We start from the raw sequence: 24,722 nt of genomic DNA, 5'->3' as shown, positions 1-24,722 counted from the left end.
GCTTGGTGGTTTCCTACAGGCAACTGTTCAGCCACTGTGAGAACTGGATGCTGGACTAGATGGTCCATTAGCTTGATACATCAGGCTCTTTTTATGTTCGTATGAGTGTGTTTTCCTGGCTGGAACGTGTCCTGGTTGGAGGATAGAGAGAGGTGTATGAGTATGTGTAGAAACATTGATTGCTCTGCCCACAAGTAGCATATGGCCCAGAAGGGAATGTTGCTCTGAAGACTGAAAAAGTTTTCCCCACACCTGAATTAGGGAGTCCCCAGCAGTACTTCTGGATCCATAAACCTTCAGCTGCTCAGTTTCTCCCATCTTGCAGCAATACATCTCTTCTCTTCTCTTTGCCGATCACTCGTAGCCGAGTAAGCTTGTCTTCCATAAGCACAGTTTTAACAATGAGTCCGTAAGTGACTGTGGAGGCCAATTCTGGATCCACACATTCTTCCATAGTGGGGACATTGGTTTCCGGTTGGGAGTTGATCACGGTGTGGATTTGCCAAGCGTGCCTTCCTCTTAGCACGTTTCTCCCTTGCGTCCTGAGTTCGAGTGTCTTCAAAGCCCATGACACCTTTGGTAAAGGCTGTTCTCTAATGAGTGCTCGCAGGCCAGAGTTTCCCAGTTGTCAGTGTTTATACTACATTTTTTAAGATTTGCTTTGAGACAGTCTTTAAACCTGTTTTGTTGGCCACCAGCATTACAGCAATACATACACAAGCCTGCATTCACAAATGCAGATGGAAAGAGTATGCCTCAAAAGAAAAGCAGCCTCCATCACATCTGGGAGAACAGAGAGGTCTGTAAGCATATGAAAGAAGGAATATGGGAGAGAGGAGAGAATCGCCTGGTTCTCAGCAAGCTTTGTGGGCACAATGTGCAATTATCAGAGCATTGCATAGAGCAGTGAAAGATCAGCCCCAAAGTCTGCTCAGACCTTAGTAAGTTGTGACATGTGAAATTAAGAATGAAGCAGGAGGGAAGAGTGCCTCTGGGCATTTGCACAGTATATTTCCTTCACCATTGAGTAGTGTATCAGGCTGGGTTGGGTCGTGAACATGGGGCTGCAAATGTGGGATGTGAAACACAGAGCAGGCAAGTACAACATTCCTAGAGTGGACATAAAAGGGGATGTCTGGACCAGCCAGTTGGAACTTCCTGTTTTCTCCTGGGCTGGGATAGACTTCCTCTGCATGTGACCAGAGGTGGGTGTGGCCTCACCTGTGCAGGTAACAAAATACCTAAGCGGAGGCCGCCATCTCTCTCTTTTTGACTCCATTCATCGAAGAAGCAACATCTTCTTAGCCTAAGATGCTCTCTTGCCAGCCAAGAGAGGACAAAGGGACTATCTCCTTATGGGATAGATTCCCTGTGTACATATTTTGTAACTTAAGTCTGCCTTCTGGGATCCATTTGTGAACAGAATGTGAGTAAACTATTTTATATACTTTTATACAAGACTGTGTCGTGTCTGTTCTTTTTATGAGGGACTATAGGGGAAATTACCAGGAAACTTATTTTAGAGGCTTATACAATGCTGGCAAACATTATCCACTGTACAAGTTTAAAAGGGGAATGTTACTCTGCTAAATTGTAGAACTTGTTAGCACAAGTTGGAAAGGATATAGTTAAACAATATATCCTCTCCTGCCTCCCTGAACATTCCCACAGCAAACACCCCATAGAACTATGTGATTTGTGGGTTGGGGGGAGCGGCAGATGGAAGGATGTTTGAAGCTTCTCTTCTCTTTCCCCCTTCAAATTCTCCCACTGAGCCATTCCTCCCAGTTCTGGCTCGTGTACAAGTGTTTGCCAGGCCAACTGGGGGAAATGGCATGGTGTAAGGGTTAAGCATGATCTAGGGGGAATCATTTGCCACAAGAGAGCTGCAAGCTAGCTTTGTGTTTGCCACTTTTAGTCTGGCCCTCAGTTTCTAACTGCATGGTGCTGGTGTTTGAGACTGCCTGGAAGTTGTACCCTTGACTTGAACTGAGGATCTTTTACTGCCAGCCTCTTATGTGTGAAGCAGGCATGTCGCTCACATATATTTCCTATTGCTTTAAGAGCAAGGGGGCCATGAGAGAATTGAGGTGGGGTGGGGTGGCAGATGAGCAGAAGAAGGTGTCACTGGAAGGGTTTTCATATGTCTGGAATTTCATGGACGTAGCCAGCAATCAGTGTCTGGTTGGAAATCTGGTTTTTCACTTTTGGAAATATGGCAATACTACTGTAGTATATTTTCTTGTTACCTTTAGGCTTGATCCCTAGACTGTTCTGAACATTGCAGAAAGGTAGAATGTGTGTGGAGAAGTGTAAAGGCAACTTCTATAGTCTTACTCAAGAGCCTTGGCAACATTTTGAGGATCACGTGCCAGTGGTTGATGGGACCAGAGGCAAGAATGGGTGATGCAACATTTAATTTTTACCATTGTATAGTTGTCTAGTTTCCGCACATACCATTCTTCATCCTGATAAGCAAGAGGCAGAATCAAGTTCAATGACACCTTCCAATTGGGTAAAAAAAACCTGGGGTGTGAAGCAAGGGGCAGTAAAATGGGGAGATGTGGAGTGGCCTAGGGAGAGTTCAGAAACTCAGAGAGGACAGGAGAGCCACATTTCGCCCTTTGGCCTGAGGTTCCCCACCCCTGCTTAATTCCAGATATTCTCTGAAGGAGGAACTTAGACATTTCCCCCCAAATAGGGCACCTTGTAGTATGAAGTCAGGCTCATCATCTCTCCACTGGGGAAATATGCAAGTTTTCCAAAACCTGGAAGTGTGCATGGAGCTACTCATACACCTCCCCCCCCCCAACCACCACTAATGTCATTCATCCCTCTTAATTTGTTGACAAAGCAATGTGTGGCCCATTGGGAGTCTTAATAACCCTCCTACTTCTGCATTTCTAGGCAGGTCGCTCAAAGAGATTTCTTGAGCCACTGGTGGGCTATTGAGTGGATCACACTCAGATTTATTCTCTGCTGTGCAGAGGAGCAAAGGCTAATGTAATGAAAGTAAGTTTCAGGAAAGTTGGTAGATTTTGGTTGAACATTAGGAGAAGCTTGTTAACACTAAGAACAGTTTGACACTGAAACCAATTACATATGATGCAGGGAGCAAACTCTCATTGGAGGGTGAACCCGATTACCTCCAAGGCTCCCTCCCTCTGTAAGGAGTGTCAGGCTGTGAGGCCTATTGAAACTGCAGCCCACAGTTTATCTTCTCTCTGTTTTCTTACCTGCTGTTTCCTGGGTTGAGGGCTCTGTATATCTCTGTGAAAGACCTATCCGGCGAGGGTCCTGAGCCTGCATTGTTGGGTACAGAGGCTCTTGATGAATGCCTAGGAATGAATAGCTCATTTGGGCAGACCTTGTGTGGTGCAGGTCGCTTCCTCAGCAGAGCGCTATCTGCATCTCATAATTTACCCTGACACTCAAGTTCCCAACGTCCTCCTTCATTCCCCCTATGTGTGCTATGAATAGCAAGAAAATGCAGTTATGTTGGAAATTCAGGGCATGGCCCGCACAGCTCATGTTTATGGGGCCGCATGCACACTGTTGCCTAGGGTGACTAGCAGCCACAGAGGAGGAGACACCTGTCCCTTTAACCTTAGGATAGAACAGGGGATTTTGGCATGTATGGCTTGTTATTTCACAATGCTGAGGGGGTAAGGAAAGCCTGCCCCTCCAGATCCTGCAGTAGCAATGAGGCACAAAACTGTTTGGCACACAGTTGAGCACCAGCAGTGGTTCAATCAGCCGTGTTGGGGAGGGCACAAGATTAGCCTATCGGCCAAATGTGGCCCTCCAAGCCTCTGCACCTGGCCCTCAAGACTATTTCCAGGCCACATACCTCACTGGTCCTGCTTCACACATTAGATTTTATTAACTAATTCTTACTCAGAGTAGACCATTTGAAATTAATGGTCACAGCTAACTTATGTCCATTAATTTCAATAGGTCTTTTTTTTTTTTTTGCAGCGCCAGGAAAGCCCTCAACCTAAAAAAGGTTCATTATCCCTGGTATATTAGAGAGTATATCAGACGTGGCCAGAGAAAGTTAAATACAACCCATTAAGAGGATCTAAAAATGTTTAATAAACTTTACTATCATGCCATGCTATTCTGAAACATCAGGTTTCACCCCAAAGCTGATGCTGTTATGCTGCAAAGAGTTTCTTTGCACATCAAGCTTCTAGGCTCAGTGTTTCTCAATCAGGGGATACCCCCCTCCCTGCCCCTGAGGGTGAGCATATGAATATGTTGGGTGGGTGTGCATTTCACATAAATATGTAGAAGATATGAACAAAATTGAGAATAAAAAATACGCAGTGTTATGTTCAAAAGGCGAGAAGATCATACACAGATCTTCAACTGCATGTTATCACAGGTGCACAGGTGCAGCATTATTTCACAAGCAGTGCAGTGTTCTATATACACAGCAGTTGGTTGTGCATGGTGTGGTTAATAAGTCACATGCTTAGTTGTACTGTACATTGTCATTAATTCTGCGAACTTTGAACATACCATACACTGTTGCTATTACATATCAGATATGCTCATACGTATCTTTTTTAGCCAGAACCTCATCTATTTCATCTTTGCTTCATCACATCCTTGTAAATACCCTTAAAGTACTAATCTATTATTTTTTTCACACCTAAGGCCTGTTTTGCCTCTTGTGTTTCTTCTGCAACCAGTCTGTGGTCCCACTCAGCCAATGTTGGCTTATTATAACGAATGTAAAGATAGAAGTTTTCTGTTTGCACAGATTAGGGCTGCCGTATGTCCAGAATTTCCCGGACATAGTTGAGACTTGTCTGTCAAAAATGCCATCCGGGCGGAATTTTCAAAAAGCGGCTAAAATGTCCAGGAAAACCCAGGCATATAGCAGCCCATATCAGAAGTGTTGGGTTTTTTTGGCGATTTTCCTAAAATATAGGTTTAAAAACTTTTGAAATATGGCAACCCTAGCACAGATAGTCGGGCCTTGCTTTTACTTTTGAGCACAACATTTGCACTCATGAACCTCTTGGCATCAGCGCTATGGGGTTTGGCAGCTAGTAGGTGTGTGTGGATTGTAGCAATGTTATTGTAATTTGGAAACCCTTCAGAGAATTTGACCTTGTCCCTCAAAGCCATTGAGTGTATACTCTCAACACACTCAGTGTGCAGTATTTCATTAATGAAAGCAGATGTTTATATTTTTGCTTTATGGGAGGAGTTCTACACTAAAAGAAGTATAGTGTCCTGATGTAGGGAAGTAATAGTCCCACTCTACTCTTATTTGATACTCTCAAGACACTCAGTGTGCAGTATTTCATTAATGAAAGCAGATGTTTATATTTTTGCTTTATGGGAGGAGTGCTACACTAAAAGTAGTATAGTGTCCTGATGTAGGACACTACTCTTCTTTGATCCAACCAGACCTGGAGTACACCTGGAGTGTTCAGTTCTGGGTACCACAATTTAAGAAGGATATTGACAAGCTGGAACATGTGCAGAGGAGGACAACCAAGATTATCAAGGGTTTGGAAAGCAAGCCTTATGAGGAACGGTTGAGGGAGTTGGGTATGTTTAGCCTGGTAAAGAGGAGACTGGGAGGAGATATAATTGCCATCTTCAAATATCTAAACAGCTTTCACATGGAGGATGGAGAAAGCATGTTTTCTCCTGCTCAAGAGGTTAGGACCTGAACCCACAGATTCCAAATACAAGAAAGGAGATTCTGACTAAACATCAGGGAAACCTTTCTGACAGTAAGAGCTGTTTGGCAGGTGCTTCTCCTTCCTTGGAGGTTTTTAAGCAGAGGTTGGATAGTCATCTGCCATGTGTGCCCTTGTTGAGATTCGTGCATTGCAAGGCGGGGGGTAGACTAGATGTTCCTGGAATCACTTCCACTCTACAATTCTATGGTTCTATGTAAGGGCAAATATAAGTAAATTTGTCTCATTTGATGGTATTTTTAAGACAATCTCACTAGCATTTACTTCAGTAGATCAATTGGGATTTTTAGTAGACTTGAGAACATTGGAATAGGTTCAGTGAAGATTTGTATCTCACTGTCCTTCAGTTTGTCTGGTGGATCTGCTCTTTAGGCTAAAGCAATACAACAGACTGGATGTGGAAAGTGACATAAGATGTGCTCTACCTTCCACTGTGCCCAGAATCCAAAGCTTGTGATGAACTTACAGTATCGATGCTCACATTAATAATGTGATGGATGGATACACTGGGACCTGACTCTTCACTGTTGAATAAGGAGGGACCAAAGTTCAGCTTTGTATGCAGAAGGTCTGAGGTTCAACTCCTGGCATCTCTGGTTAAAAGGAATTGGGTAGCAGATGCTGATAATGCCTCTTTCTGCCCCAGAGTGATGCTACCAGTTAGAAGTTCTCAAACTGCAATCCATGGACCGCTGGTGGTCTGCAAGCTCCATTCAGCTGTAGAAAAGTTTTTTAACAGTTCAGAATATCTATCCATACTTTACCTTGCAATCAATTATATTTTTTTCTGTTGGAGATTAAGACTGTTTGGACCAGGGCCTTTATCTGTAATGTGGTATGTTCATTACTTGCTACCTGTCAAGTCCAAATATAGAAACAAGTTGAATGCTGAATCTCAAAAACATCCATTGAATTAGGAAGGGAAAACTGCAGTTATTAAATTATGAGTAATGTATGTGCTTTGATTTGTAGAAAAAAGGTTTATTAAGTGGTATGTTGCAACACCCCCCCTCCCTGTAATTTTCAAGTGGCCCACCTACACACAAAAAAGTTTGAGAACAGCTGGATTAGATGAACAAATAGTCTATTGTGATTTCAGGCAGCATCCTATATTTTATTTATTTAAACATTTATATATCTCTTTTTTTCTCTCAAGCAGTTTGCAATCTCCAAAAAACAAACCAACCACAAACCCAAGTCCACTTAACAATAAAATATGAAAACACAGAGTAGGACACAGCTGAACAATAAACCAGCTTAAAAATGGAGTGCAGAAACAATATAAAACCTAATACAGAACATAAAAGCACTATTACGTACTAGTAAGACATAAAAACCAACAAGAGTAAAAAACCACAGAAATACGAAATGCTAATTTGGGAATTGTAAACAAAGACCATTGAAATTTTGGAGTGTGCGTAATGTGCATGTTTTGCCATCATGTTTGATTTAATGTCTCCTTCACACGTGCAAGGCACTGGCTTGATGATCGAGTGACAAAACTGGCACGTGTGAACCACTCCCAAAGGCTGAGTAATTAGCGAAGAGCGGCCAAGTGGCATTGACCACGCATGTCTCCATGGACCAGTCCTGAATTATTTGAAGTGCATCCAAGCCTCGCCCCACCGCAGCACTTCGACGCCGTTTGCTGCGGGAGCCCCCAAAAACGACCGTGCAACCCCCAGCTCGGGAGGCGAGTTGGAAGCTGCTTGTTTTCTCGTCCTAAGACCCGGAGCTGAAAGCACTTCTCACCATCAAACAAAGCAATTCTCGCTCTCCAAACTCTGCAACCCGCCTCCGAAAGGTTAGGTCCGGAGGCCACGCTGGAAGTACTTCTTAGTGAAAAGATTAGGAAATCCTGCATGATACAGGTTCGCTCTCAGCCCTGTCCCGGTTTTTTGTTGTTTAACTCCATGCATCTGCCATATATATCTTTATTTCCACTTTCTAAATACTGATGTATAAGGCGCCGCGTGAATGGAGAAACGTGTGTTTAAAAAAAAACCAAAACAATGATGAACGTAGAATCCATTATATGCAAAGGGATCACTATAGGGAGCACATTTGCAGCCCGGGCCCGCTTAAGAGATGCCGGGAAGGGTCGTAGCTCAGCGGCAGAGAATTTGCATTGGACGCAGATGGTCCCAGGTCCAACCCCCGGCATCTCCAGGTAAGGCGGAGAGTTCATTCTGAAACTTTGGATAAAGCGCTGTCAAGTCAGTGTAGACTATACTGACCAATAGTCTGATATGGATAAATACGGCAGCTTCTTGCCACGCGCTTACGTTGCTATGTTGAGAGTAAGTCCCGCTGAACTCACCAAAGGAAGCCCACAAAAGATTCCAGCCTTAGACATTTTTGAAAGCTCAGACCTTCCCTGAGATAAAGATAAAATAAGACCCCACAGAATTTAGTGAGTTCGATCAACCAGACGCGCAGACCAAGACTGCTTGTACAGTAATGACTTGAAAGTAAGCCCTGCGGTGACCAACGGTGCTTAAGCCCCATATATAAATGCGCACAGGATTGCTGTCTGAATACCTCAATCTAGGCCTGTTTTGTTCCAATGGCGTTTACTCTCGTGCAAGGTAGGGTTAGGATTGCAGCCTTAACGTGCTACACTTCGGCTGGATCGTGGCAAGAAGACTCAACCAGAGTTTGTCCCCTTTAAAGTCGAGGTCCTAGCTGGGAGTACCTGGTGTGTTTGTGTATATAACCTTGTGTCATTAAAAACTAATAGGAACAACTTGCACGCACACCCCTGTCTGTCTGACCAAGGGTGTTTGCACGTTACATTGAAGGAACACAATCGCTGTACACAAATGGTTGAGGTGCACATGTCCACGGTTATTCATATGCCACCTTCATGGAGTGAACAGTACAGACAGTATTCACATGTTAACTTTCCAGGAATCTGCAGCTGAACTGTTCAAATCAAGTGTACACTCCGTCGCACAAACACCAAACCCATTGTATCTGTGTTCAGTGCAGCGTGTGAACACGTCTTCTGTCTTTCTAGATAGACGGCTCTCTCTCTCTCTCTCTCTCTCTCTCTCTCTCTCTCTCTCTCTCTCTCTGTGTGTGTGTGTGTGTGTGTGTGTGTGTGTGTGTGTGTGTAGTTTTGAGTCAATCCCCACCCCCGTCAGGTTAGCCGGTTTCAGAAAAAGAACCTCTATTTTTAAAAAAGTAGGCGGGAGAAGAAAGGTTTTTACTAAGGGTATAGCCACACCTCAGATCTAAGCAGGACGAAAGCCCCAGGGTGTCCAGGAGACTGTTGTGGGGAGGGACGGAAGTAAAGGGTCTGTAACAGAATCCGCGCAGGCCCAGAGGTGGGGAACCTGTGGCCCTCCAGATGTTCTCCAGCTCCCATCATCTCTGGCGACTGACCTGCTGTCTGGGGCTGATGGGAGCAGGAGTACAGCAAGATCTGGAGGGCTACAGAAGCCTTGGTATAGAAGGGAGTTGTGCGAAGCTGAACAACAACTTCGCAGTTGTGCGAAGCTAAACAATCACACCAGGGGGAGCTAACGTGGTGTCAGGAGTGCCAGCTTGGCCCCGCGACCGTGGATGCCCGGGGCAGTGGGTGCCATGTAGCGTGCATGGCCCTGGCACCGACATTTGTGGGTGCCCGACCCCTTACTTGTGTGTGCTCGGCTCAGGCACCCAGAGTTGGCACCTGTGCGTGGTGCTCTCCAGGGGTTATGGGCTGCTACTCCCTTAAGCCCCAGAAAGCAAAGCCAGTGCTCAGGGATGGTGGAAGTGGAACCCCTCCCCGCGAACCTGGAGGGCACCGCACTGACGACCCCTGATTTCTCTGTGGTGCTATATATAGAGGCACGCCGTGTAAAAATCACCGGCTCTTTTGTCTTCGCCACCATCCAGCAAGAGCGCCGCCGCTCCAGGAAACTAGAATCTATGCAGCTCACTTTGTTTACTCGGAAGTAAGTCCCTTTGAGTTCCAGGGGGCTTACTCCGGGGTAAGCGTGAGTGAGAGATCCGGGCCTGGAGCCAGCTGTGGGAGGCGGATCGGAGCCGGCCAGGCCCGGCAACAAATGGTGCCTTTTAGAGGAGACTTGGCATATGTCTTTTAATAGAGCAGCATCCTTATCCTTCCTTCGCCCCGCCCCAGCTCCGAAAGCTCCAGAGAAAAATTGTTCCCCTCCTCTTTCTTTTAAAGAAAATGTACAGTATAGAGGAATAGGCAGGCCGATCTGCTTGCAACTGATCATTGTTCAGGCTTTTTTCACCCACGCGCCTGCCCTTTTTGGGGGAGACGCAAAGAACATCAAGGCAGCCCTTGAAATGTAGCCACACATGCAGGGGTTGCTGGTGAAGACTGGCGTTTAAAGGGACGGTTCAACCGGCCGTGTATTCTAACTCGGGAGAATTGGGCACCAGGTTCGCACGGGCGAGGAAGACACCGGCCCAGCCACCTCTTGAGAGAGACAGAATTATCTAAATGCTTTCCTCGAGGATATGTATTATGTACAAATCTAGGATACGAGGGAAGGGTAATTTCCACTTCTCTTATTCAAGGCAGGCAGGATAGTTAGAAAGGAAGACAGATGTTGTAGTCCTAGGCACCTTACCCCACAGAGCCTCAGTGGTGCTTGCTTCTGGTAAGCAACAAGCATAGGATGGAGTATCAGGCCCATTAGCTTCAGTGGGCGAGTTGAGCACAATTTTTCAAGGCTTCCCAATGAAAACAGTGGGATTTAAGGGTGCTTAACTTTGGCTGCACACTGGACACTGTGTAATATACATCACACACTGCTTTGTACATGCCCTGGAAGGAAAGGTGTGCGACGAGCTTTGGAATTCAGACTGGTCCCTCTTTAACTTTCCCCTTCCCTCCCTCCTGCCATCTTGAACACACGCTGTGCATGCTTTTTTTAAAACTACGCGCATCCATCTACCCACAGCACGTCTGTTGTGTGCAGATATTGTAAAGGAATACTGTATACAGCAGAACTTTTTAACCTTCAAACAGTCAGATCCGATGCAGAAGTAACAGCCACAGAACTCAGGGGAACTTGTTCCCATGAGTACCCACACGCATATACACATCACTGACCACATAACTTAGGAACGTCTGTATACGCGTATATACAGTGTGTGTACACACACACACACACACACACACACACACACACACATGCTTACAAATAACCTGTTATGTGCCCACATACAATGTATACGCCTCGCTCTCGGTTCATTCACAAGCAGTTTTATCTATCGATAGACCCTTCTGACTGCAAAGGGTTCCTACGAATGGATTCTTTTGGGTGTTAATTTCCGAGGGAGTTTCCTTGCGCTTGCGTACATCTCCCCAGGGCGTGGCTACGTATCTTTTTTTTTTGGGGGGGGGGTCTCCTGTCCCAAACTAGAAAGTGTCTCCTGGGCGCGCCTCACTCTTTTCAGAAGATCCCAACTTCCATACCCCGAGCGCCTTTCTTTCCGTTGGACTGCGATCACCCTCCGTCACCTCTTGAATTTTGCTCCCCAGAGAACCCAGCTGTTTAGGAAAGAACATTTGCTTGCCATTTAATCCTTAGGTTCCAATTCCTCCCTCCCCTCCGACAACAGGAAAATAACGTGTTTTGCTGTTTCTTCCTGGATTTAAAACCCGAAGCAAAACATTGGAAAACAGAGGAGGGAGGAATATGGAAGTTATGCTAACCTGTAGTTCTTCTGCGTGAAAGCAAGCATGGTGTTAGGCTGAGGGCAAGATTCATGGATCCCCCCCCTCTCTCTCTGTGTGTGTGTGTGACACGTTTCTTGTAGCAGGGTTTGGGTGCGTGGATTACACGTGGAAGGGGCTGGTAGTGGCGGGGGTGTGACGCGCAATCTCCGCTGCTTTTGGAGGGCTGGTGACTCTCCCGGTTTACGCTCCATGGCATCCTTACCCGAGGGCAAACCTCCTGAACAACGCGAGGCTTACTTCCGAGTAAACGTCAATAGTCTCGGGCTTGTAAGTCTCCTTTCTAACGGATTTAGCAGCTGGACAAGAGCCAAGAACCCTCTTCCTTTGGGCAGACAAAGCGCGCGCGCGCTTTACTCGCTAACTGTCCAGAAGGAAATCTGACCCACCCACAAAACCAGAGACGATGTTGCTTCAGATATTTTTCAGCATTTATTTCCATCCTTCAGAGCGACAAGTGCGAAGGAGCACTTTAAATTTCCTGTGCTATTGGCTTGTGCATTATTTGTGCACTGCTTATTTTTTTAGAGCTTGGTACATAACCCCTCGTTTTGTGGCTCGCTCTCTGCTGGAGATCCTGAGCACTCTTTCTTCGGAGTAAAGCCCTATAGAATCCAACATATTTTCCTTGCCAAGAATGCAGGGTACTTTGGAAGGAAGTCGCACCTGAAAATGTCAATGGACTGTCCGAATGAGCAATACGCTTAAGGCGAAACTGTTTTACTTGGAAGCAAATCCCACTGACTACTAGATGAAGTGAGCAATTGGGGTTCCGCTCTGTGCTTTACCACTTTCGCTGTCCCATAATATATTTGTAATTTCAGGGTCCTCTCATGTTCCCAACACCTTTCCTGCCCATTTGGTCGAGACATCCCTCCCTTTTCACCTTATACTGTGTAATTCTCTCTCTCTCTCTCTCTCTCTCTCTCTCTCTCTCTCTCTCTCTCTCTATATATATATATATATATATATATATCCCAGCATCTCTTCATCTTGTATCACTGCCTCTCATGGCCTGCTTTGCAGCTTCTTTTTCTTCCTGTCATCTTATCTATCCATCGATCCATCCATCCATCTATCAATTTATCTATGCGCGCGCCTGGGCGCACGCGCGCACACGGAGCCATTCCAAGCGGATGTCATTTTTCACTCCCAACACTTCTCGCCTGAGAAGCGCAGAAGAGTGAGGAGGAAGAGCCGGCAGAAGCGGGGAGGGGGGTGGAAAAGGCTCCTCTGGGGATGCTGACCAGCTTCTCTTTGCTGTGTGCCCTTTGAAAATATAGTTATTTATTATTATTATTATTTAAAAAAAACCCAGTTTGTTGCTTAAGTGCGCCCCCTGGTCTTCCTGTTCTCAAGAAGGGCTGCAGGGCTGGAGAAGGTAAACCAAGGAAGGCCCCCTCCCCTGCGTCCCAAGCTCAGCCACCGGGAGAATCCAGCCTGTCAATTCTAGGGGGGAGCCGGTGTTGTGCTGCCGCCAGACGCGCTGCAAGGAAGGAAGGAAGCAGCCGCGGTTGAAAGTGACCATCGGCCAGTCTGCTTCCAGTCCAAGAGAGATCTACACCGGGAGTTTCTTCTCGCCCCACAAATCGGTGTTGGTCTGATTTTTAAACGGGCGCAGATGATTCCCTTAGGTTGCAATCCTAACCGTGCCTCATCAGAAGTAAGACCTATTGAATCTCATGGGGCTCACTCCTGGGTAGGTCGGGTTAGGAGCGTAGCCTTATTCGCCTTGTTCACTCAAATAATGGCCCACTGATGTAAGTGGGAACGCCGGTGATGATGACGACGACAATAATAATAATAATAATAATAATAATAATAATAATAATAACAACAACAACAACAACAACCTCAAGTAACATTGGGTCAGAACTACAGCATCCATTCCTCTCTATGCGCACTTTGTGAGGCCCATTTAACTCAATGGGACTTGCTTCCGAGTAAACATGCAGAGGCTCAGGCTGCCTGAAGCCGCCATCATATGCACACTTACATGGGAGTAAGCCCACTGAACACACTGGCGCATCCTTCAGAGTATAGATGCATAGGACCGGACTGTCACCATCAAATCTCACATATAACACATGCGTGCTAGTTGCAACATATAAATTCCACAGCCGTCTCCATCTCTTTCCCTAAATTACTAGAAGTTTATACGCAACATTGGATCCGCAACTCGGTGTCCCAGACGGTTCCAGCCCCCTTCATCTCCCCGCCCGCACCCCCCCCCCGACTGCAGCTTAACGTCATTATTGACAATTTGGCGTGATAAAACCTCCGCTTACAGCCCCGGCAAGTCGCTCTGTTTCCTTCCCTGGGATACATCGATTCCTTGGAAGCCCCGTCCTTTCCGATGCTTTTCTGTCTTCTTTTAGAGCGTTCTCTAAAAGAGCGTCGATTTTTCCTTCCTCTGACTTCGAGTCCTGCCCGCGTTGGAAGGCAAACCATTTCTTCCCCCTTCGCTGCATCTCTTCGTCTTAACCCGATCAGATTCTGGTTCTGGGAGGCGCAAGTGTGTGAGAGAGGGAATTTGAAAAAGCCTTTTGCAAAGGAGAGAAGCCTCTGTGTGTGTGTGTGTGTGTGTGTGTGTGTGTGTGTGTGTAAAAGTATGAGTCGTGAGCTCAAGCATTACTCTGATCCTAACCACAGCTGCAATCCTATACCTCCTTGCCTGGGTGTAAGTCCCACTTAGTGGTCTGAGTAGACACGCTTAGGATCGCACTGTAAACTACTTGGAAGTTAAGCTCAATTTAAATTAGCAAAATTTGCCACTTGAGTATTAAGCTGTGCGAGAAAACAAAACACTTCTGGATGTAACAGCTCGGGTGTCTCAGATGCAGAGTACAAAGGGGCTTTCCCTCGAGTAAGCAGAGACAGCTTTACAGCCTACGTTTGTGCTGGTGTGTAGCAGAAGCAACTTGTGCGTGTGTCAGTTCAGTCTGCCCGCGTGTCAGCGAGCTGCCATCCTCGAATGGGAGCTTGTGCAAATCCTTTGCGTGTGAGTCTGAGCCAGGAATACAGAGAGTTTGCATTAAGTTACCGGAGGGGAGGACGGAGAAGGAGCCATTTTTGCTGTGCCTTTGAACCCATCGTGCTGCAGAGTGTGTGAAACTGGATGCGTGCGTGTTTGTGCGGGCAGAGCAATGAGCTTGCCTATGAGCGAGAGCCTAACGTGTGAATGAGGCAGCAGCTCCTGGGTGACCTCGTGTTAAGAAAGTTTAGTCGGTGCCTGGAAGAGGGAGGGGCGGTGGCGGGAGCTGCTCCCAGTCTCCCTCTATGGGTCTTCAGTACGATTAGGCCTCCACATGCTGGGAGCTACATGATGGGCACGATCCAACCAAAGTCCCGAAAGACAAGCATCCAAGGAACAGAATTCTCAGGGCACGTTCCAAAGTCAGTGTGCAACCCGAAGCAGTTTTGAATCCCGTTGATGGGCCTGGTTCAGCAGCACGTGCCGAAGACTGCAGCTCCCAAACGCCCTTACTAGTGAGTAAATCCCCTTGAATCAAGTGGGTTTCTTTCTCCACAAACAGGCTCAGCCTGCACGTTTTTCCCAAGGAGGCTTTCAACTGCTTGACTTTGGCTGGATCGTGGCCAGTCGGTACGTAGCACTTTGGGTGGCGCTTGCGAAACGCGCTTTGCCTGGCCAGTGACACGCGTCGCCGCTGCCGCTGTTTTACGCCTCTTCTTAGCTCAGCATGACTTGCCCAAGCCCTGAGCGGAGTCTCCTCGCCCTTTGATTGTTGCAGACCTGCAGTTTTTTTCTTTTTTGGCATCCATTACTTAGATCCGACCCACCAAGCCCATACTTCGGCAAGACCATTTCTTAGCCTTGCAATTTCCATGCATTTTTGGTGTGCGTGCAACGCATAAAGCTGCAACACCTTTCTTCTGCTCCCCCCCAATCTACTGCTTCCTATCTGTCCTTCAATAAGGTTGCTTGCTGTTCTCCCCCTCTGCCCCATTTTGAACCTGAAACAATATAATTGGGGGGGAAATCACCAACCCTTCTTCCAAAGTCCACTTCCCAGAGTTTACCTTTTCTTTCTCTTCCTCCTTCTCTCCCAACCCCTCTCCTTCTATAATTTATATACTTTTCATGAAGAAAACTTTCCCTAAACTTTATCCTTTCCTATACTTGTGGATCTCGTTCTTCCCTTTCCCCACCAAATAAAGGTGTATGATTTTTTTAAAAAAAATATTTATTTTGATGGAGTGGGGGTCCTTTGCTGACCTTCAGCAGTGCTTCCCTTTCACCGTTCTACATTTTGAATACGGGCTTAATCGCTGGGAGACAGATGCACTCCCCCCTCCTTCGTCAATTTCAACTCCCCCTTGTCTGGTTCATCTAGTCTGCTTCTTACCTTTAAAACGTTACACCCCTTTTCTTCACTTATTAGGTCTTCCCCCTTCAGTGCAATGTGGGTGGAGAATCACAAATGTGATTTCCTTCTCCATTTTTTCCTAATCTTTTTCCTCTTTTAAATATATACGTATAGTAGACACCCTGCTTTTGAAAAAACAACAACACTTAAAACATTTTCTCTTCCTTATACAGTATATATTTGTACAGTGCATTGTCAGGGACTGAAAGACCAGCCCCAGGGTTGCTTCCTCATTTACAATCAGGATCTGCAACCCACTTACTTCAGAGTAATCCTATTGTCTTCCCAAAAGAATGAACCCTCAATGCTGCTGCTGCTGCAACAGGTCAACTTCTAACTCTGCAACCTGTTCTAACCTGTCTGATATTGCTGCTGCTGTTTTTCTCAGTAAGATTTCAATGCATAAACCCGGGCAAAAGATGGCTGTCACTGGCCTGCGGAGTGGGGCAGATGTGAGTTAGGATGGAGGAGTCAAGAAGGCTGGAAGATATTACGATCCTATGCATCTTTTCATGGAAGCAAAGTCGGCTGTTGTCAGTAGGGCTTCTTCTCAGGCTTTTAAGTATTCACTGGGTTACAGTGTCTACTCAGACGTAAACACCACTGAATTCAGTAGAACTAGCTCTCAGGAAAGTATGTACTATCACACGGCCTCTCCCTCCCAAGTGGACATTTTAAAGTGTGCGCGCTTTTGTCTGTTGCAGGGCGAGGATTCGAACCCCCTGCTGACCAGGGAGTTTTTATCTCTCCCGTGGAGCACTTCATTTCGCATTAATTCATGCCACGGCCACTTGCTTAGATTTAGACCAACTCCAGGGAGGAAGCGCTGTCCATGGACACGAATCCTGACAAGCCAGGAGGAGCCTCCCTGGTTAGGAGCAGTGTACCTGCCCGCTGGAGCGAGGCAGGCGCGCCCCCACAAACACCGGCTCTGCCGTGTGAACTCCCCAAGGACAACCCGCGCGACAACCCTGACATTGTAGGCACGCATTTCGCCCGATTGCCACCACTTCCCCAAAAACCCTTTTCTTTTTAATTGCGCGGTCAATTGCGAGCAGCAACAAAGGGGGACACCGGCTTGCCGTGGCTTTTGACTTAAGAGATGTTTGTTCTCTTTACGCGCTTTCCCCGCCTCTCTCCCTTTCTAGCTTTTAAATTTCCCTCCTGGCTTAATTTAAAAAAGAAAGAAAGGAAAGAGCCCCCCTCCCTTTCTTCCGAAACCAACGTGCCTCCTTTTCTTCTTGGTCACTCACTCTCTTGCTCCTGGGCTGGTGCGCGCCTTTACGCACGCCTCTCTCGCCTTCCCTCTGCCTCTCCACCCCCCCCCCGTCTTCTACCACTCCTCCCTCCGGAGGAGCAACCGCCGCCGCCGCGTGTGCCTGATGCCTCGGAGGGTAACCCCCCCCCTCCCTGGCCATTGGCTTGCCCTGCGCCGGGCTCCCCCCCTCACTCTTTTGCTTGATCATGTCCAGCCCCCGATGACTGTCCATTGGCGTGGCGCAGTCCTTCCCTCCTCCCCTTCCCTCCAGTTTCGCCCTGCCCATGTTTTCTATGTCTGTGTCCATCCAGTCGCTTGACGTTCAAGTTCGTAGGGACGTCACGTCCGCACTTGAACTTGCAGCTCAGGGGGGCTTTTTGCCATTTTTTTCATCTCTCTTTCTCTCTCTCTCTCTCTCTCCTTTCTCTCTCTCCTTTTTTTCTCCCTCTCTCCCTCTTGCACAGAAAGGAAAAAAAAGCAAAAGAAAAAAAAGCAAAGCCATGACTGCTATCCCACAATTCATCTTCCCCGCGCCATCTTTGTATTATTTCTAATTTATTTTGGATGTCAAAAGACATTGATGAAGATATTTTCTCTGGAGTCTCTTTCCTTGCTCACCCGGCGCTTCCCGATGTGATCCGAGCGAGAGAGCTCCGCGCGCGCCCGCCCGAGCCACCAACACCACGATGTCTCGCCGCAAGCAAGGGAAACCCCAGCACTTAAGCAAACGGGAATTTTCACGTAAGTAAAACCTTCTCGCCTCCTTCCTTTCTACCTCCCTCTCCCTTGCAAGATATAGAATATATATAAAATAATTACATTTGGTTTGCATTTTGCAAATTCCAACCTTTTGTGCATGCATTTTTTTTTAGTTTGCAAGGAACACAAAAAGCAACTCACCTTAAAACTCAGCCCCCCTCTTTTTATCGCTACCACCTAGATTACTTTTCAAATAAGCTCATGTTGGCAAGCACGCTGTCTCTCAAAGTTCCGTTTATTTTCTTCTTTCTTTCTCCAGTTGATTCGGCTATATTTTGCCGGAAGAGAGCGCGAGTGTGTGTGTGTGTGTGCGTGTGCGCGCGCGCCTGCAGCTTACAAATGAATTGCAACTTAAAGCAAGCGAGCAAAGACACATTTTTGTGTGCTTGCGAGGTGGGGTGGGGGGAGGCGAGCTTTTGAAAAAGGAGGAGGAAAAAGTGAGAAAAAGAGATGTGTACGGTTTGAATCGGGACTCGATGCTCTCATTTCACACGGGCAAAGAGATCGAGATTAGGAACTCTTGGGGCGCCTTGTCATAGAAGGAGACATTCCCCTTTTTTTCAAATCCGCTTTGCTCCCTCGGTGGAGCCCCCTTTTCTGTAGACACTAAAAGGTGCAAAAGGGGGGACCTTCTCGCTGCTTCTTTTGTCTCCACTGGCGAGATCTGGGGTGGTGGGAGATCGCCCACCCCCACCCTTTGCTGCGTGTCCCGCTCCTTTCTCTCTTTCTCTCTCCCCCCACCGCCAAGCTCCGCACAGCGAAAGGGCAACGAAGAGGGCAGACGTGGTGTCTGTTTTGGGCCGGAGATCGGCTGCTTTTCTCTGCTTCTACCGCCACGATTAAGCTCTCCTTCCTCCACAACACCGCCCCCCCAAGCTCTTACCAACAGTCTTTTTTCACCCCCTCCCTCCCCCTTCCCTCCTCAGCACCCAAACTCCTGCTTTGCAGAAACTTGGGTTTCTGCATGCATGGAGCGAAGAAGGCGAGAAAGATCGCAGCGTGTGCGTGTGTGTGAGAGAGGAATTCCCTTCCTCTCCCTTCCTCGTACTATTTTTTGGAAGATTTTCAAGAAAAAAAGAAAAAAAAAGTGGAAGTGGATTTTGATTGGGAAAAATCTCGTGTCTGAATGTTTACAAGCGCCTCGTGTGCTGCGGAGTCGCTGCCAGGAAAACAGAGCAGGAGAAGAAACGGCTTTGGAAAAGGGGGGAAATGAATACAACGTATACGCAGAGAGAGAGAGAGGCGCACAAATGCAAGCTATATAGATTTTCTGTTTAAAAAACCCAGAAGGCTAGATCCTGTTGTCTCTGATCACAATGGGAAAATGATTACCAAATAGTAATAATAATAATAATTAACAACCAACCCAGTTTTAGACAACTCAGTACCAAAAGGGTTTTTTCGCCCTCCTATTTTTTATTTAAATGCTGATATTTATTTAATGGTGTGTTGTTGTTTTTGCAACGCACAGGCTTCCTTTCTCCCAGCCAAGCGGTGCACAAAAGCTTGAGCCGTGCTTGCTAGCAAACACAAAAGGGAAGTCTGGTCTGGACTTGAGATGGTTGGTTGAAGGCGGGCTGGCGAGGTGTGGGGGGTGGGGAGCGAAGAGAGGAAGAGATGAAATGTACAAGTAGTGTTTACAAACGAGAGAAATTTGCATGCTTTTTTTTTTTGAAGGCAGGGGAGATGTTTTGCTGCCCTTTCCTCTTCTAATTTGCAAGATTAAAGCCCCCTCCCGGGCTTTTGCAAAAGTTTGTATTGTATCCTCCCCCCCCATCCATAACCTCTGTCTGAATTGCAATGCAAAGTAATATCGCTTTTGCAACACATACGCTTAGTTGAAGTGACCCAGCGATAGATTTTAAAAGCAACACCCCCTCTCAAATTGCATGGGTTAAAGAAGATGTATTTTAAGAGCTTCTCCGCAGATTATTTTTCTATCTCACACCCCCTCTTCTGCTGATTTCTTACATTTTTTCAAGATGCAGAACGGTGCGTTGTGTGTTGCAACATAACTGTCACACTTTAGGACGTCCTATCGCCACCCAAACACGTTGCGAGATTCTCCCTTCCTTCAGCCAAACTGATAACCTAATTTGACTCTTTATCTCCAACATACCATGGTGGGAGTGAGGGGGTGAGGAAAGAAAGAGCAAAACGGTTCTTTTTTTGGGGGGAAGTCTTCCCCCCGTGGAACCACCCCCACTTCAAGATTTGCAAACTAAACCCCCAACCTTAAATCCCCTGGCTTCCCACCCACACCAAATTCCTAGAGATCTTAACAGTTTAAAAAAACGAATAGACACATACACAAAAATGCAACCTGTTTGTTTGTTTGTTTGTTTGTTTAAATGATATAGGGGAGTGAGAGTGTTTTAGGGGCACTAAGTACAGTTGCTATGCAAGTTTTGCTTTTCCTGTCCCCACCCCCAATTCTGATCCTTGGGGCACAGGGTGGAAAAGGAGGAGATGGGGGGGGGGCGATCTGTGTGGGAGTGGAGTTAAAACAATTCTTTGCCTTTTTTAATTTTAAAAATGCAAGTTTTGGCCACTAGGAGGCAGAGTCAGATCAAGAAACCCCAGCGAACTTGAACCTGATCCGTTTTGCTCCCATCTTTTAATTTTCTACATTTCTCGTTTGGCAAAGGAAGAAGGTGTGGGTGGGGTGCGCATGTGAGTGTGTAGAGATCCCCCCTGCTCTCCCTCCTGCACCCAATAATTCCACCCCTCCTTCTTTGTCTTTAGTTTTTATTTTAGGGTAATGCTTAAGCTTCCAAATTGCACCTTTACAAGCAGTCCTCCTTCCAGAATATATCTGTTAAAAGCTTTCATTCTTCCTGTGAGACCCACTCCCACTCCAGAGAAATCCTCCCACCGCCTGCCCACGTTAAGAAAAAACAAAAAACGGCCAAATTAAAAAGAGGGAATAGTTGATCCTTTGACACTTGCATTTGCCCTGTTATACCCTCTTATTAAACATGTCCTATATAAAACACTTAAGTACAGAGCAAGCAGTGTGAGACAACCCTCCCCAAGACATATGTTAAAATCTTTCCCACAGATGCACCTTAGATTGTTAAAGAAGGCAAACTCTGCAAAGATGCCAGGATGTTTTCTTCCCGGCGACTTTTTGATTCTTTGGCCTGACTTGCAAGAGCATCTGCTTTTGTTTGGGTGGCTTGGTGGGGATCTGTTATCCGCACCCTCCCTTTCCCCGGACCCGATTTGAAAGCTGATCGCTGCTTTTGAAAATAAATAGAGCTGGGTTTTTGTTTTTAAAGTAGATCCAAAAGAGAACGGCTGGCCCCAGTCAAGGAGGCCAGGAAATACCTTGGCTTGTCTTGCACGTGTTTGCAGATGAGGCTTCCCTGCCTAGCACTTCTCCCCCCTCCCCATTGTGTTTTCCGCTCTTTCCCAAGTTCGCTTCCAGATCTCTGTTCACCTCAATACTACACGGTCACTCCTTTTCTTTTTTCGTGCGTGTTTTAATTCATCCTCCTTCCACTTCTCCAGCTCCGCTTTAATGTGCTTCTTCAAACCACTAAACTAATCCTAGCATTCCCTTGGAAGCAAACTTGAATCTGGGTGACCGAATTCTATTTTTATTTTTATATATATATTTGTTTAAAAAAATCTTTTTGGAGGGTGCTATGTGTTTAGTTTCTCTCTGTTGTTTCTGGTTGAGGTTTCATTGCTTGTTCCTTGTAGATCCATTTTTTGAACATGAAAGACACATTTTTAAAAAAATAAATCAGGAACGTGCCCTCTTGCTTTTCTTTCCTCTTTTTTTATCCTCCCTTCTGCTCCTTGGAAAGAAGTGGAAATTCATGGCCCCGTGAAATACTGAGGTATAATAATAATAATAATAATAATAATAATAATAATAATCATCATCATCATCCTTATAAACAGCAGCTAAGATACCTATTTTTCTTGAGGATCCATTGATTTGAGCAGAAAAATCAAATGCACAAAATATAGTGGAAGTGGTGGTCACTGGAGGAAAAAAAACTAGCATGCAAACCAGGATTAGCAGTAATAATAATAATAATAATAATAATAATAATAATAATAAAGAATTAGGTGCTTGTGTTTTGCACCTGGTTTCAAATAACAGCAATACCATGCTTTCTCTGCTTTAAGAAAGCTTTTGGAGCAAGCTCTGTGCCAATCCTGTTTCAAACACTACGCTATCATTCTTCTTAATTAGCAATCATTTATGTTAAGAGCACCGAAAAATATGTGCAGGGTATGGGTTTTATATCTGTACATTTGAATATCTTGTTATTTTCAAGAACTTTGCCTCCTATAAAATTAATTGGCTGAATGCAGAGGTGTAATCAACAACGTTTTTCAGCTGCCTCTTCATTTACTGGTTTTGATGAGAATTCAACCGGTTTCATGGGCTTCACAAGAAATCTCTTTTGATGCCCATTATTTAGCATGATTTTTAACTGCCTGGAAAAAAGGTTCTGTCTCACCTTGCTAAACCATATTACTAATTTCACAAGCACTTCAGGCCTAAAATATTGCAGTTTTTTCTAATCGCTAGGGAGAAGTTGCTGTCGCTGAGAAATATTTAATTGTTCTGACATTTTTGCTGCTTAGACTGTGCTCTGAAGTTTGCAACTGGGTTGGTAGTGATGGTGATTATTTCAAGTTTTAAGTGTCTTTCAAAGGGAGAACATGGCCTTGTGTTGCTTGCCACTTTGTAAAAATGCAGCCTGATAATCTTTCTCCTGAAATAAAATAAAAATCGCAGATGTAGAAACACCCATATTCTCCATTTTCTCTCATTTGGACTATTAAATACTAACACACATGATTCTGTCAGTGTACTATTCATGTCACTGTACTATTTATGGTCAAAGGATCTGATATGAAACCTCTGTACAGGAGAATTTACAGTATAAGTAAAAACCTAACCTCTATATTTCTGTAATTGACCTTATCTTAAATTAGGAGCAAAGCTTGAGGCAAAATATGTATATAGAGAGAGACTGTATCTGTAGGGTACTATTTGGAGTCCAGATACGAGGGCTGCAGTCTCTTAAAATATTACGCTATTCTGCATGGTTGGGAATTACTCTTGATTCCCCCTTCTTCCAAATACTCTGCCTAGATAGGACTGAAATAAATTTAACCTGAGTGTGCTGTAATTTTTTCATGCACTTTATCAAAATCTGTTCCAATATGGTGCAGTCAAATTAAAAATCTATTTTTTGATTCTCTGTGGCTTTAAGTTCATTAAACGTGAAATTGGCCGCATGCTAAAGAAGGTCAGGCTGATTAACTGTTGAGGTGTTGCGTCCTGCCACACTTTCCTTAACTAGCTGCGTTTGATATTTTGTAAGGACACAATTTCATGTTTGTAGTTGTAAGTCCTGGCTTGTAGATCCAGAGAAATACACTCTGGACTAGATTTTTCTCTTTCTCTCTGAAAGACTCTTTTTGCCAGCAGAAAGTAACAAAACAACAAAAAAAAGGAGTTGAGATTGCGAGCTTACTAATATGAATCTGCCTTGTTAAACTATCCACTGGCAATAGTGTGTGCAGAAACAAGCTCTTAATGGAGCTTTCTGGAGCTCGTTCAGGAAATTAATCAACTCTTGACAACGTTAGGAAAGGTTGTTCAAATCTAAAGAAAAGACTTAACCACTCTGGTTATGAAAGCTGGAATTTAGTTGTCTTTATACAGATTTTTACCTTATCAAGGCCAGCAGTGTTAATACATTCTGAATGATTGGGGCATTCCTTTCTTGGGGTGTGTGTGTGTGTGTTTGTATGTGTGTGTAAATCCTACCTCAGGCTAATTGGCTTATTTTCTTACATCTACAAGAGTGCCTTATTTCTCAAAATTGTAAGGAGCAATTGTTCATAGATATATATTTGGATATAAAAATATGGGTGGTGTGGTTGAAAATCACTTTTAGAAAACACGACAATAATAATACAGCAGGTCGATTTATAGAATCATTACAGATTACCTTTGATTTTTCTGTTTGTTGGATTATTTTAGAGAGTTGTTCTTGGCTATCCTCTGCATTCCTGCATGTACCTGTATATATGTGGCACAGAAATGTCCCTACGGAAAATGTAGGGCTCTTTGGGTGCTGTGTGCCACCTGTCAGACGCTCAAGCAAGCCTTTTTCATCATCTTGTGATGATACCTTCTTAGAATATACACGTACATGCATGTTTATGCATACCTGCACCGTAAAGCAAACACATACCATCCCTAACATAAGATAGAAGAGTGTAAGCACACATGCAGATTTTCAGTAAAATAAAATAAAAATGTGCATGGGAATATAAAGAGATAACTTTCTTAACAGGAATAACCATATAATCGGTGATTTTTAAGATTATTCATTCATTGTTAATCTGGAAAAAGCAGCTTTTTCAGGGCCCTCTAAAAGAGAGAGAGTAACAAAAACAGAGAGGGAGAGGGAGTCTGAATTGCTCATAATTCATTATAGCTTCTTTTGCTTCTGATGGGACTGCTTGACATCGCTGATAAATTCGTTTTCCTGTTGAATGACAACATGCTATAAAGAGGAAGCTCTTTTGCTGTCTTGCGGTCGGGGTTGGACTGGCTTTATCTTGTTTGTCTTTTTAAAAAGCAAAAGAAAACTTTTTAAAAATGGGGTTACGTTTCATGCCATGCCCCTGTGGTGTGTCATCTCCCGAAGTTTATTTTATGGAAGGGTCTTAATGACATTAATGTAGTGCCTCTTATTCCTGAATGACTGCTGTTCAGAACACAATGGATAATCTTTTATTTTAAAATACCCATAGCACTATTGCTGATTTTGGGAGGTGAGATAGCACAACGTTTCAGCTTTCCTGGTTTTTGTAATGTTTGGTCTGCTGTGTTCAAGGACAGTGCATGC

General features: G+C 45.1%; 1 protein-coding gene across 3 annotated transcripts in view; it reads left to right on the top strand.

Moving 5' to 3' along the window:
* The window catches only part of BCL11A (BCL11 transcription factor A), a 233,395-nt gene that overhangs the window by 61,347 nt on the left and 147,326 nt on the right, over window positions 1-24,722 (top strand). The window contains exon 1 of one of the 3 annotated variants that reach the window (XM_053383695.1): window positions 17,164-17,811. The exons of 1 other annotated variant lie outside the window; for it this stretch is intronic. In XM_053383695.1, coding sequence (XP_053239670.1) covers window positions 17,757-17,811 — 55 coding nt within the window. In that variant the 5' untranslated portion in view covers window positions 17,164-17,756. Of the gene's footprint in view, window positions 1-17,163; window positions 17,812-24,722 lie in introns of those variants that run through there. One more of the 3 variants, XM_053383693.1, reaches the window with a different exon arrangement.

The sequence above is a fragment of the Podarcis raffonei genome, chromosome 3 (assembly GCF_027172205.1).
Source record: "Podarcis raffonei isolate rPodRaf1 chromosome 3, rPodRaf1.pri, whole genome shotgun sequence".
NCBI classification, from domain to species: domain Eukaryota; kingdom Metazoa; phylum Chordata; class Lepidosauria; order Squamata; family Lacertidae; genus Podarcis; species Podarcis raffonei.
The sequence above is the reverse complement of the archived record's forward strand: the minus strand, read 5'-3'. Positions and strand labels throughout refer to the sequence as shown.